This window comes from Salarias fasciatus, chromosome 22, assembly GCF_902148845.1.
Source record: "Salarias fasciatus chromosome 22, fSalaFa1.1, whole genome shotgun sequence".
NCBI classification, from domain to species: domain Eukaryota; kingdom Metazoa; phylum Chordata; class Actinopteri; order Blenniiformes; family Blenniidae; genus Salarias; species Salarias fasciatus.
The window spans coordinates 7,993,977-8,009,551 of record NC_043765.1 but is presented as its reverse complement, the minus strand read 5'-3'; the positions used below and the strand labels follow the sequence as shown (position 1 = coordinate 8,009,551).

Here is a 15,575-nt window from a genome sequence, read left to right as displayed (position 1 = left end):
CACACACACACACACACACACATATAGAAAATGACGTGAACACACAAGAGAGAAAACTCAAATTCACACATATCACTGAACAGTCCTAGTATTTGAGAGCAGTGCATTGTTGAAAATGGAGGGCAGGAACTGCAGACGACTCTGACAGTGAGGTGATGATTGGTGGTTCGTCTCGAGGTTTAAATAAAAGTGCCGATCTCATGAGACCGTAACACACCGCAGTCTCTTGAGTTTACTTCAGATTAGAAAAAGAGGAAAACCCTTGAGCAGAGATGTCACAGCTGTGTCAGGGTCCGACATGAAACACCCGACCCAGATAAAAAATCTCACAGAGAAGATTGTGGATTATCTAGATATCAGCAGAAAACAACCGTTACTGCTGTCCAGGAACACAAATCTGAAGCTGCTCAACAAAAGTGCACAGTTCAGATTGTAAAATGTAGTTCGATCAGTTTAACCGTCACCCCGTTGAGCCTGCAGATGGCCAGACTCACCTGAATGTATCCATGAACCCAACCTGCCTTAAGTCAACAGTCCAGACGGCCGCCGCTCTCATAATGGTGTCCTTGGCACGCTTTAGGCCACTTACTGCTAATCGATGGCCGGTCGGCGTCAGGGTTTATGCGAGTACTGTTGCTGACCAGGTGCATCCCTTTATGGCCACAATCTTCTTAATGGCTCCTTGGAGTGGGATAGTGCAGCAGGTCATAAAGCCGAAGTCGTCCAGCGAGCTGCTTCTGAATTCAGCTGCAAAATACCTGAATGCGGGAGGAGCAGTGTCGAGAATAACACGCTTCTAAAAGGACATAATCAAACTACTTTTACCAGTAAAGTGTGAAGAACTGTGAATCTCCCATACAGAAAAATGACGAGTGTGTGTTTAAATGTCATCAGCAGCGCTGAATAAACATGAGTCCAATAAACTCTCGCTGCCCGTTCAGCTTCACCGTCGTAAGTTTTACAGTTTGCTCTTTTTCCAGACACATAAATAAAGTAGATCTAAATAAACTGAATCGAAATACCACCAGATGTAAATGCTAATAACAGTGTGTTGACAATAAAAGAAATCTGCTGATGTAAAAACCAGTTCCACATTTATCTCAAAAACCTTGGAAAGCCACTCTTGTACAAATATGCCTCTTAAGTCTTAGTAAGCGCCTGGTCTGTCTTGGTGTAAGACATTGTTTTGTGTAGCTTTCTATTTCATTTATGAATTAAGTCACAGATGCCAAATAAAGAGAGAACCGTCAGAAAATAATGACAGAAAACTGCTTTTTTATTATTTTGTTTTACTCATTTTTATAAATAAAATCTAATCTTTGATGCCAACAATAAAGGTTAATTGCTAACACAGTGACGCCTCATCACAAATTATATTGATTTCAGACTTATATTCAGCTTGAATTGTTCTGTTACTAAACCTCGGGGTGATTCTTCTTCTGGAGTCTGTTGGATTAGCTACTCGCTGATGTGTTGAGGCGTCACTCGTGTCTGTATCGCCTTCAGTTTCTCACTTTATCAGATTTGCCTCCTCTTCTCTCTCTTTTCCTCCTAAAGACCTGCATATGGAGCGAGTTAAATCTCAGTTTTCTACTTTGACAGCACTGACATCCCGTTAGTCTTTTCTTTCTTCGTGCCGAGTTTTTCCCCAAACTGCCGGTTTCTGTCTGGAATATATTGTCCAATTTGAGCATGCAGCTGGATCCCAGGTGGTATTTTCACACATTACTTGAGCAAATTGAAATGAGGCTCGAGGGGGAACATGGAATCCACGAATGCATGTCTGAGCATTGATAACGGCGTCGTTAAGCTGCGTTAGAAACAACTGCATCAAAGTCGCCCTTTAAGCATTTATATACTCTCTCAGAGTTTGTTTAGTCTGCCACAAAAGAGAAGAGTATAAACAGGCAGATCCGTGTCAATAGACATTAGACAATCAATTTCACAGCGAAGAAAGTATTAAAGAGAAATGATTGAATTTCTACAAGAACAAAGTGGTTACTATTGAACGAGCTGGTCCCAGCTCTGCTGGCCAACAATAGTCTGTAGAGCTAATCTCATTAGCCTGAAGGACAAAGTGAAGCTGAGGCAGAGAGGAAAGTCTCAGTGTTATTGAAATGCTCCAGTGTCATATGGGAAATCTCAGCACGCAGGATGTGGTTAATCACATTTCAGGAGTGAAAGATAATCTGTTTTCCAGCAGCAGTAGAACAGTGATCGCTCGGGTCACCAGCCTCACAATAAAAGACGTGCGCACAGAAACACAAACACTCTGCATATTTCTACTGGCTTTTTCCAAAAGGAATGTTGATACAAGTTATCTGGAGGTATGGTTAGTCTGATGATTAAATATAGCAACCTACAGTTGCTCTGTTGCTGTAGAAACTGAGCTGAAATATCACACTTCCATTGATGATTTTCATATGAATAGATCTGTTTGAGGGGGAAGAGGAAGAGATTTGGACCTTTGCATTAAGGAGTTTTTCAACTTTAAAAATACTTGTTTTACACCATAAATATGTTACAAGTATTTAATGATGTGTACAATGCGCCCTGACATATTCATTGCAAGTACTGTTAATAGCGCTAAATTGTCACTTGAAAGTTGCAGTGCCGGTCCGGCACCAGAATTGTTTTGGGGAGAATTTGAGAGGCTGTGACATAATGCGCGCTCCCGCTGGTCTGATATCCTTAGGTTTCGTTTTGTCCGCCATTACTCTGCCAGATGCTAAGCAGCAACAACTGAGCAGTATTGAGGATGGATCTTCCAGAAAGTAAGAAAAGACCAGCTTCTAGCACTGCCACAGCTCCAGCACAGACCCCACCAGGCAAAAGAAACTTACATTTTACTCAAGCGCTACTAAAAGGGCGAGGAAAGAGTTCCCCTCTTGCGTGCACGTACATGGACACAAGCCACAGGCACGAGCGTTTCACCAAGCTGCAGTTACGCCCAAGGCCTGCAGGGGTCGCTGTTTTGCATAAAATGTGCAAACTCCTTAAAGCAACACGAAGGAACTTTCAGTTTTCGTTGATTTTGGCGGCGCCAGTGGACAAAAGCGGTAGTGTTTTGCCTGAACGAATACCGCAGTTCCCATGAGGACTAGCGCGTGGCGTCGTAAATGGCTGCTCCCGGTGGCATGCTGTCGGACTGAACTCGCCTACATTTGTTTCCAGTGGCTGTGTGAAGGACGGATAACCACGAGGTAATGAATCTAATGGTGGCTAAACAGTGTTATATCATGATGTGACACATGCCGTAAAGCAGTCCTCACATTTGGAGTTTTATAGTGTGCAGGGTTCCTACCACCCTCCTCACAGCTGCTTAGTCCAAGTGAAAGCAATACTGACGCCCTCAGCCCGTGACAGAGGGGTCATTCAACTAAGTTGATGTATCATCACAAAAGATATTAAAATGTTTTATTAAGGTTGAAAAGTCCCTTAGTGCCGTTTTAATGCACCTTTAAGATAACCTTGATGTAAGCTTCTTGACCATTTTATCCACTATTTTATGTGCAGCAATTAAAAAAACAAACAAACAAAATCATCTTTGGGCTGCAGTGTCCACAGTACAGTAATTTAGAGCAGTGGTGAAACTGTGAAAGTTTGACATAGAAAATCAAGCCCATTGTGCCGCTGCCCCAGACAGGTGGAGGTTGGATCCAGTTAAAAACAAACAAACAAACAAAGCTGTTTAAGTTTGAGAGAAGGTGAAAGGAAACCTGTTCTTCATCTGGTTACTCCAACAAGACACGGAGACCAGACTGAACATCTGTCTGTTTTTCTGTTTCGTCTCATTTATTTAATCTTACTTCACTTTAAAATGAATGAAACCTTTTCTGATTTGAGTGTCATAATGATTGAAAACAACAAAACATTGATCTTTACATTTTTAAAGATTCTTCAAAACGTTCTTAAAGAAAGTTATCCCAAATCTTCAGATATTCTTTCAAATATTTCTTGATTTCTTGTGTCCTCGCCCTCTCTCTATTGAAAAGATCCCGTCCGTCGTCCGTGTGTCTCCATACTGGTTTGATCCATTTTCTGTTTGTAGATCAGTAGAAGTGTCGGATGGTGGAGGTGACTGAACTCCAGAAAGAAGCTGCTGTTCACACAGACTCACAAAGAAAACAATAGAGCAGATTGTTATTCTTCTTTACTGGATGGTAACAGTGATACTTTTGTATGCATCATAATGAGGAGGCTATTTCCTTATTTTATCTGCACTTTTGAAGTTCCTCTTTATTTTCTTGTTTTGAAGCCTCTTAAATTGTACGAGAAGCCCACTTTTATCTCTTTGATCTACTGCAGAGTGAACCCGCCGTCATACGGCAGAGAATCACTGCTGTCAGACGTGACGAAGAAACTCCAAAAAGCACTAAAAAGATGTTTGGGGAAAACAAATTCCACTGCTTGCAAAAGGCTGACAGGAGCATATGTTTGGGTCTGAGACAGGCTGCACAAATGTGTAATTTATGTCAGGCTGCAAACAGTCTCTCTAAGTTCCTGTCACTAAAAATTGGGATGAGATATCGTTTAAAGACGTTCCGTCTGTCTCTCACAGGGTGGCTGAAGATGAGGGGAATCAACTGCCTGCGCTGGTTTACTGCTAAATTCAGCTGTAATCTGTGTCCGGCTCTCACAGATAAAACCACTTCACGAGATCGAACAGCCTGTTTACCTCACATTGAAATAAATGTTTAAATATATTTGGATTTATGAGCAATAAAAAGCTGGAAGTCTGAAAATCTGAAAGTCCACATTTTACCAACCAATCAAACTTCCTCTGAGACCAAAGGTGTGAGTTTAGAGTCCATAGTGACCGTGAGAGAGGATGCAGCTCTACTTTTTTACATTTCCCCCTGGGAATAAGAAAGCGTCCTTTTAGGATGTCACTGATTCACCGTGCACTCTCTCTGCTTTCTTTGCGTTCCGGCCCCAGGTTACGTCCAGGCGTCCAAGCGAGATAAGAAGTTCGCCACGTGCGCCCCCAACTTCTCCTACGCCTCGCTGTGCGAATGTCTCCGGCGGGCCTTCATCTACCGGCAGCCGGCGCCGGTGGAGACCGTCCTCTTCAACAGGAAGCAGGGCCGTCAGGTCGGACAGGTTGCCAAGCAACAGGTGGCGAGCCTGGACTCCGACAAACCCATCCTGGGCTTCAGGGCGACCAATGAGAGACTGTACATTCTGACCTCTGCTAATCTCTTTGTCCTAAAGGTCAATAATAATTAGATCTGGGACTCTGTTAGTTTTTACATTTTCATCTCATTGCCCTGGAGGAGTTCGACCATTCCAAACTGAACGCTTCTTATCTGATGTGAAAACTGAACCCTTCTTGTTTTTCACTTGTAGTCTAATGTGAACACGTGTATGATCCAGAAAGGTGAAACTGTATTCCCGAAGACATGTAATGAAAATAAACCATTCCTCTAAATGGACTTTCTTGTGGCAGAATTGTTTTGTTTAATCACGTTGAATTGCTTTACTTGAGCAGTGTCTTCATTGTCGTAAAAACATTTTTATTAAGCCTGGTTTATTAATGGAATTCACAGATGAAATAGTATACATTCCTCTTAATGAGTGTCACTGAAGCCTGAATGGTTGCAGCCGTGTGTCATACGGTATGTGGGTAGGTGGACTGGAGGAAATCCCTCTCCTCGCCTCATTTTACGGTCATTACGGAGAACATTCGGATGAGGCGAGTGTTCATTTCCATAAATTTCCATAAGCACGTTCCACACGTCACGCAGCTTCTGCCACATGAGCCTCAATCTCACACAAACCTCTTGGATGTGAAGCCAAAACTCTCAAGAGGCCCTAAAGTGCAATCAGGTCTTTTAGCGATGCATTTCTTCCCTCCTTTTCACTTCCGTTCTTGATGCTGGGGAGAAAATAGAAGCCTTACACTCATTAGGAGTATATTTAGAAAAGCAGCAGAGGGGGTTTCATAGATTTTTCTCTTCAGGGGTTTCAAAATGAATGAGATGGTTAATGGGGAAGAGTTCACACCTTAAACTTTTCCTGCAGTGTTAAATATAAAAGGAGCAGCGGTTCTGCTCGTGTTTATTTCTTGTTTGTCCACCAGGAAGGCTTTCATTTCCACCTGAAGAAGCCTCCTGCCCTGAAAAATACAGCTTTAAGGATTCACTAATGGGTTTTTTGGTTTTCATACTTTTTAAAAAAAAAAAAAAAAATATGACTGTCAAAACAAGAAAAATTTGGAGTGACAGTGACACTGCGTGATCATGAAATAATGTGTGCATCCTGCTGGATATGCACGCGTTTCAACTTCGATCACATCAGTCTTGCATGAATCACATTTCACTGAATTAAACAAAGAGATTTTATGGTCATACGAACACATGCCGTCACACGGGGTGAAATGAAATTCAAACTAACTAAAAAGTGTGGTAAAGTTCATATGAATAAAAACTGAAACATGTAGAAAACTTTGAATGTGTCACAAAAAATAGAGAAATGTGTAATCTAAAAAACAGTAAACATGGAACGAGATGGTAACATATTGGTGAATGGCGATACAAACAACTTTGTGATGAGATATGATAATTTCTCCCATAATTTAATTCAAAAATTCAAACTTTGACATGTTTATTGAAATAAATTGATTTTTCAAGTCTGTTTATTTAGCTTACTGCTCAGTAAAATTTGCAGGGATGTTCAAAAATGATATCAGAATGGCTCTAACAAACTTATTGATGAAGTTCTTAGCTGCCGTTGTGCAGCTTCCTCTTCTTCACCAGAACGGCTCATTTTGTGAAGACGACCTGCAGTTTGTGTCCTCGGCTTCCCCGAGCCGTCCCGTGTGCCGAGGCTTTTCTCTTTGCTCTGCTAAGTCCGACAATGGGCTCAGGATAATCACCTTTCTTCTCTTCTTGTTTTTGGTGGGGAAAATCCACTCTCGCTCGGTTTTTATTTAATTACCGGCTCACAATTGCTTTAGGCCGCGCTGCCTGTTTTTATTAGCCGTACCAGCTTCCCCAGATTACCTGAAGGCGGCCTGTCAAAGCTGTTAGTGTCTCTGAGGACGGGCTCCGTGTTTACTCAAATACAAAATGGGGAAGAAAAAAAAACAAAACAAAACTGCAAAGGTGTTGTTTAGCTGTCTGACTGCAGAGAATTACAAAATGATCACACACAAAAAAATGAGTGAACTGTGTGTCGACGTTCAAACTTCCTGCTCTCGGAGAAACAGCACACCTCTTGAGGAGGTTCGTTATTTTCAAGGTTGACAGTCACAAAAAAAATCTAATCCGTTCTTGTGAATAAGTTTCATTATTTGCAGGGTCAGGAAACTTGATCTGGCTCTAAATTAAAATCAGGCATCCTGAGACGACGGAGACGCAGTGCAGTTGACTCGTATTTCACAGGTAAAAGTCAATTTTCTGACTTGCTAACCGCTGCGTGGCTTCTCTGCACTTCCACAGACTGATCGTCCAATGGCGTCACTCCTTCACCGGGCATAATGAAATCAGGAAGTTAATACGAACGATGCGGCGCTGATGAGCAAACAAGTCCAACTGCATTTTGGTGTCATTAAAATGTAGATTTAATTACCTTCATTTGATTTAAGACTAATTACTTCTCGTTAACTTTTCCTAATTAGTTTTAATAGAAGTCCGAAGATTCAGGGATGTACCTACAAACACTCATCAGCTCATCTGGACTCTACAGCTGTTGGAATGAGAGCAGGAATGTAGTTGATATTAAAAGACGTATTTATTTTTAATGAATTTTATTAGTTTAGATTATTAACTGGTTACAATAAGTTTCGATTACAAACACTCAACAGAAGTGTCGGTACACTGGAGCACTATAGGACCTTCAAAAATAGAAATATTTAAACAGCACTGTAATCATCTGTGTCATTGAGTATTTTCTGATCATCGTCAGTGCAGTCAGTTCCTGCTGTAAAACCTGAAATGCAAAGAGTGCTGCCAAAAAAACAACACTAAACTGTTATACTTTCCAAGAAGCCGCTCGATGCAGCATGTCCTTTTATGGCGTGGTTGTTGTGGTCGGCTCCCTGGTCTGCACCAAAGGAGTGGACTGAAGTCTGTGGACAAAGAAGGTCTCAACACTCTGCTGCAGGTCGAGTGAAGTTCATGGCAAATATCCCAAAACAGACGGTAAAATTCAAAGTGGTCGTCACAGATTGACGTCTGGCGCAATCTGTTTGTGTTGCTGCTGAGATTTAGTGTGATCTCCTCCAACAACGCTGGAAAATCTGTTTACACTCCGTGAACTTTTAACTCCTGTTTTTCTCAACATTTTGCAGCTCCTGCCTCTCAGACTTCAGCTCGTTACGTTGTGTAATAAAGGACCGAAACTGTAAATTTTAAAAGCTCACAGTCAGTAAGCAGGTGTACAGTGTTGGGGGAGAGCTCGTCCTAAAAATCAGGGGTTTTTCACGGCGTGAGGCAGAAACTCAGATGGTCGCGGTGATGCCTTCTCACAGTTACATGAGTGGTCGCTCTCAGAAAGTTTTATGTTCTGGAAACGTTTGGAGGTTTCATAACAAAGGAAAAAAAAAACAACAATGAAATGTATTCAGATTATAAACCTTCTCTGATTTATAAACCTGTGGAGCTTTTTCCAAACCACTTCAGCTACAATGCATCAATTTGAGCAATCAGTGCGACAAAGACGAGCGAATCAAAGTAACAGGAGCTGCCATCGATGCAGCATCTGTTATTATCTTCATTCTCTGGAGATGGCCGTTGAAGAGTTTGACATGATGAGAGATCCAGAGGTCCGATGCAATGTGTATTTAGTTTGATCAATACTTTGAATTGATCCTTTTGGATGTCGCAAGTACTTATCCAGTGGTCAAAGACATGTGCTACGAGTCCACGTGTTTCACCATTCTCCATTTTAGTCGAATCCTCATGATTCTGTCTCTCCGGCAATAACGTAGTCTTTAAATTAGGGCTGTCACTTTAGTGCATTAATTAGATTAATTAATTACACCGCAAATTAGTGCACTAAAAAAAATAATCTAAGATTAATTATAGCACACTTAAGTGGCAATTCAATGTGAATGGAACTGTTGGCTCTTTTAGAGGCATGTTATACTTGTAGTATTCATTTTAAATTGCTGTATTAAGTTCGTTTTGAATTCAGTTTGCTTCAGTGGCTATTTGAGACTCAGCCTTATTTTATTTCAGAATTTTTTCTATCAATCTTTGTACTGCATTTTTGAATAGTGCACCAGGCTGAACTGGTTTGCTGGAATGTACTTAAACTTTTTCTTCTTTTGAATTTCTTTAACGAAACACACTGAAAGTGTTCTTTAAGTTGCCTGATTGTGCTTAGGATTTATTTTGGATCAGACGTCCTGACTTAGCTTTCACAAAAATGTGGATTTCAAATCTTCTCTTCTCTGTGTTTTCATTTTGATGAGTCCTGCACTACAATTCTGTAACGTCCCTGAATTTGCATTCTTCACTTGGGGACCTAAAGCAGATATGAGATTAAAATGCGATTAATTGGATTAATTAATTAGAAATCCTGTAATTAATTAAATTAACTTTTTGGATCGCATGACAGCACTACTTTAAATTAAAACAACGAAGTTTCATGACCAAGCAGTATTGATTACACAGGCACAGAGATTCCTCTTGAACAAGACGAGCAGCTTTACGGTTCAGAGTCTCACACAGGAATACATAAACATTCACTTGACTTTATTCAGTTTCTAGTTTTTCCCTGAGGTGCTGCTCTTATTTATAAAAGAGTTATTGTGGGTTTTTTTTTTTTTAACTGTCAGGAGAACTTAAAAAAAACAACAACAATTGGTTTGTGATTAAAGCGTAGCTCCTCATGATGAGGCCGCTCCTCTCTGCAGGTGTAATTGGCGCCTTTTAAACGATTAAACAATTAAAGCAAACAAACCCACATATTTTTCCTGCAGGAGAGTTATGTGGGAGAGTCGGTGCGGAGCTGATTGCACATTCTTGGGTAATGAATGGAGTCTCCTCGCTGATGAGAGCCGCAGATGGAGGGGAAGGCAATTAGACAGACACGGATGTCATACACGTGGGGGCCCGTCGCTCTGCGGGCAGCGGCCGCCTCAACGCCACAGACGACTCCTGCTAGGATGAAGAGATGCTGGGAAATGCTTTGGCTGCCAGTGTTTCAGTTTCAGTTATGTAAAGGCAGTTCTTTTTAAAGAAAGTGTTAAAACACTCATCATCTTATTCAAAGGCAGAACACTGACGTTTCTACATGTTAACATTTATGCTTATTTTGTCAAATTCCTATTTGAAGTGTATTTAAGCAAAAAACATGTCAAAAATACAATCATAATTGAGAGACATTGCTGCATAAAGTGTATCCTCATTGACTGAGTTTGATGTTGAGGCATCCACTATGCCTGTTTTTTTTTGACACTGGCTATAAATTATTACAATTTATTAACTCTACTTTGATTTATTTGTTACCGTGTTACATTATGAGCAAAATGTTGAGACAGTATTTGCTGAAGCATTTTATAACACTATTAGTGAGTTATTATGTTATTGACTTTATGACATTGAAAATAATCATTATTAATAATGAATAATTTGGTTTTACAAAACATCAGTTTGCATCTAGATCTGTGTTTTTAAGAGCCATTTTTAACAAAGACAAAGATGAGTGAGCCTGAGTTCCATATTTTGACATACTGTGCATGAATCCAAACTATTGGAACTCTGGAAGAGAACTATCGATCAATCATTCTGAAGTTGCAGCACTTCACTCACAGATAAGGAAAACATTAATTGTTGTATGTTGTATGTCATCTGGTAAAATAGATATCATATTGCATTCTAAAAATCATTAAGCAGCAGCAGATTTACCTTCTCCCTTGCAGCACATTGCACCAGATAATATCAATTCGCAGTCGTTTATAGAACTCATGATAATGGTCCCACAAGCTGCCAGAATGAGTTTCGGGGTCAGACCAGTGACATACTTCCTGTCCGATGAGAATACCAACCACAGCACCACAGCACAGACCTCAAATCAGTCAATACACTCAATATCCAGTCCTAAACTGATTGACTTATTTTAATTCTTTGTTTCTTTTTTCCTGTGAATATCTGGACTGGTGTAGACAGACTTTAAAAATAAAATGAAATGAGTCTCTGTTGAAATGACTGATTGATTAAATGATTATTGATCCTTTTTGGATGGGGACAGACAGAGAACACCATTCTGACTTTTGTTTATTAGCTTGTGTGTAACATTTTCAGGCCGTCTCCGCATGAAACCGCCGTCCACCGAGTCTGTACTGATACAGCGAAGGAGACTGAAGCGTGTTCATGAAGAGTTTCTGCTGTTTGTTTCCATTTCTGTGCAGTTTGCATGTTCTTCCTGGGCACTCGTAGAGTGGTGGCATTCCCATCGTAACATTCTCTTCAGAATAAACCTTGACTTTGCAGCGCTTTCTTTCATCTGTAAAGCTGTCAGATATTTCACCTGTATTTACCCATCATCTTTGGAGGAAAAAAAAAAAAGGGACTTTCTCTCCCAACAGCCTCTCCACAGTTTATTCTACATGTAATTATTCATGAGAGCTGAGGCGGCGGGAGGCCTACAATTACCCCGCCCCTCGTCGCTGTTGCCCTGCTGTCCAGGGGTGTTACAACGGACATTAGAGTCCCTTTATCACGGCTCGGCCTCTTTTTATTGTGCTGAAAGTTAATGAGGCAGAAAGTTTCTTGTCTCTGCCTCCGCCCGCTCAGCCTCCTGCCTTCCACCGCCTCTGACTGGTAAACGCTCCCTGATAACTCCGCTCGTCCCTCCTTTGCACCTCGTCTTGTTTTGACACTTGATTAAAGCTAAATTCGGGCCGAGCCTTGTTATTCCACTTCCAGAAGGGCACTAATGTGATTCATCTGATTCGACCGTCTGAATCCTGCTGGCTGTCTGATAATTACACCCTGTCACACCGGGAACATGATTTTAAGTGGTAATCTACAGTTTTTGAATCTGTCCTCGCTGCTAATCAATGATTGCTGAGGTGATTCTGCTCTGCGGCTCCCAGAAAACAGTCCGCTGGTGGCAGAGCGACGTCTTCTTCTGTCTCTGTGTGCCAACGAAACTTTTTAACGTGATTTTACAGCCACTTTTTATGGGAGACTTTCAGTGTCAGAAACAGCACAGTGTTGCAGGTTTTGACTTCATGCACGAAAGCAGAGGATTTTGGAGAGTACTTGTTTTTCAAACATTGTCAGGTTGAGAAAATCTGAGTCTAATCCTGAAGATCATGAATATGTGGAATGTGTTGAAAGTATAAATGAGTTACTTGATAAGATATTGTCACCTCAAAGTAAGTAGTTCCTTAAAATGGAGCTCTTTCAGTAAGTAGTTTGGCATTTTCGCAATAGTAATGAGTTCAGTAAAGTGTCTCTTTGTCACTTCTGAAATGTTTTGCTGTTGTTACTGAGACGAGGCAGCATCAGATGAGTAAACACATTTCTTCTTGAATGTAAATGCTTTGCGGTCTTCTTAAAGAGCAGATCACACACAGCACGGGTGAGCGGAGACGTCTATTCCCCCCAGTCAGTCTGACAGGAGCTGATCAGAGGTTAATGTCGTCTGTCGTCTCACTGAGGTGTTTTATAGCCGCTCTCGCTCTGTAGTCTCGGGCCGCAGGCAGATCCGTATCGCCAGCCCTCAGGGAGGAGTAGAGCTTACATCGAGACATTATTTACGCTCTGGAGAAATTGTATGGAGCCTTTTTAAAATTCCACTCAGGCAGTTTGTTCCTGGAGATGCTCGTAAATTAGCACTTACCTGAAACTTCTCCTGGACAGTTTAGGTGAAGTGATTCTTAGAGAGAAAGGCAAAATTTACAGTAATTGGAGAAAAAAAAAAGTCTGTTTTCACAGAATGCAAATGTGAATACAAATGTGTGTCACTTATATGCAGTGGATTCTAATATTTTGAGTTGGAGCTGGGGATTGATGTATTTACACTTTAAATGCTCATTTATATTCCATCAATGTTGACTATTAAAGGTGCTGAAATGGAAAAAGTGTCTGGAAAAACGTGACATGAATAAAATTGACTTGTGTGAGTGAAATTAAAAAAATAGAATATCTGTAGATTAAGAAATGATAATGAGATTTAGGGTTATGTATTGAATTTCTCTGTGTTATGACACTTCTGGCCACTTGGGGTAGCGATATATGTTAAGCCGAAATCAACACATTAATGAATGTGATGGTTAATGTGTGAGAAATGATGGCTATTCAGGAGGTTTGATAAATTTACGTGTTACCCTCATGCACAATTCATCCAATGAGTTACACCGTCACAAATAACTAAATTTTAAGAGGGAGGGAGCACACAAAGGTGGGGTCACAAGAGAAGAGAGGAGAGGAAGTGCATCCACACACGAGTCACGTAAAATACAGTGACAAGAAAACCAGAACCATCAACATCCATCACCAGATTCACAAGGAACTGTGTGGGAAGAAAATACAGAGGAGAAACAGGAAGGGGGATGAAGGGCTGGACATATGAAGGCGGGTCATGAAGGAACCCAATCAGGAGCAGGGGCAGACCAGGGCAGATCCTCCAGAAACCCCTCTGAGACAAGCACAGACCAGAAAACCATCTCTGATGGATAAAGATTGTTTTGTGAATTCCAAAGCTTTGTAGTAAAACTACTCAACAGTGGAAACACAAACAGGAAACAAAGCAAAGAGTTCTCACAAAACCTGGAGACGCAGAAATTAATCAGACAGACGAACAAAACAGCAAACGAACAGACTGAGCGCTTCAGTGCACAGACGAGGTTTAACAAGACGGAGGTGGAAACACCTGAGGGCGGAGTCACGCAGAAAGAACTCATGAAAACGGTAGAAAGCAAACAGGACGATGGCTGTATGAGAGTCAGGTGCCAACAGCACTTCGGGTTCCCGAGCCTCCGTAAAAATAGCTTGAAACCGTCACTGTATGTACTGATTTGGCAAGAATGCAGCATGTTCTGTGCACACTGCGAACAGTTGCAGCATTTTTCACAAGCAAGTCTTGATCTTCTTCCAGTCAAACTGCGCTGCTTTTCATTAAAAGTCTGGATGCATTCCGTACCAAGGACCAACTGGATGTGACGGGCCTCAGAAACATGGCACCACCACTGCAGGCTTCATAACAGACGTGAGGATGGAGGAAAATCTGCTCCTGCCGTCTGATTCTTTGATCATTTGTACTGCATTCAGTCCAGCGTACAACGTTACTGTGGATGTAGACTGAAGTCCACAGCAGCCGTCTGCTTCATTAGAGTGACCATTCTGCATGTGTCTGTGGATTTGTGTCTTATTGATTAACCTCATATGAAACGTTGAAGGAGCCACTTTATGTCCCACTTATTTGAATCAGGCGGGTTTCTTTGAGATTTCTCAAACATGCAGCTCACAGCGGCTGTTATTTCACACTTGATATGAAAAATGTCCAAGAAGAAAAAAAAAAAAGAAGAAGAAGAAGAAAACTTGCTTTCTTTCCTAGTTACTGAGTGAAGCCCAGACTCGCTCAGAGTGGGCGTTCGTGAGGATATTTGGTCAGAAAAACTAATAATCACTTCTAAAACTTTTCAGGGGAAAAAAAGAGAGAAAAGCAAGACTGTAAAACCTGAGGAGTTACTTCAACTCAAACCGTTGAAGAATACAGAAGAATGAGTGAGAACACATCACTTTGAAAATACCCTAAACTATTCATTTGTACCATGACAGTAATGAAGAGTTGAAGTAATTTATGGACTCAACACAAACAAACAAACAAATAAATCAAAAGATCACCAGACATATTTTGCTTAAGCCATATTTTAACTAAGAATTAAGTCAACATCTAAAAAAAAGTAGATCAAACTCACATGAATTACTATCCTAAATACTTCAAATGAGTGACCTCAACTTTTCCTTAACATCTAAGTCTTACGTTTTTATTGCTAGCTTTTATATTGGAAAACACATGGAAGAAGAAAAAAAATCATCTTGTTTGATTTGAGAAGCGTCTTTATTTTCAACAAGAAGACAAAATGTACAAATGAACTGTTTCTAGATAGCACTGAAGGTACTCACAGTTTCACATTAATCTAAGCAAGACCAAAGCGGCAGGGTCAAAACAGTACACCAAAATTATATTTATAGTTTTAAATGTGCAATAATGAAAGCAACAATGGCATTGAAATCATACAGATAACCTCTGACCTTCCAGAGAGTTACCATAAATAACAATCACTTGAAATACACAGTGGACACACACACACACACACACACACAGAAATGTACTAATAATCAAGGCTTGTACAGCATCAGTACAATTAAAAACAAAAACTGTAAAACAAGAGCTTTTTATTCCACATTCAGCTGTGAATGAAAGTCTGTTTTCTCAGAAAGAGCTGCATCTTCCTCCGCCTGCGCCTTGCAGCCCAATTATCTCTGTCTGCGTGGCGGCCGGCTCAGGAATCCACAGGCGGACACTGAGTGTCGGCATGTCGACAGGAAACGCGCCCGTCCCTCCGTCCATCCACGTTCACCGGCCCGCTGATTGCTCTCACAAGTCAAAGC

At 41.0% G+C, this 15,575-nt stretch overlaps 1 protein-coding gene across 1 annotated transcript in view; it reads left to right on the top strand.

Moving 5' to 3' along the window:
* nudcd1 (NudC domain containing 1) overlaps positions 1 to 5,423 on the top strand; it is a 41,485-nt gene extending 36,062 nt beyond the window's left edge. The window contains exon 10 of the mRNA XM_030121184.1: positions 4,940 to 5,423. Within this exon, the coding sequence (XP_029977044.1) occupies positions 4,940 to 5,229 (290 nt within the window). The 3' untranslated portion in view covers positions 5,230 to 5,423. The remainder of the gene's footprint in view (positions 1 to 4,939) is intronic.
* The last annotated feature ends 10,152 nt before the right edge of the window (positions 5,424 to 15,575 follow it).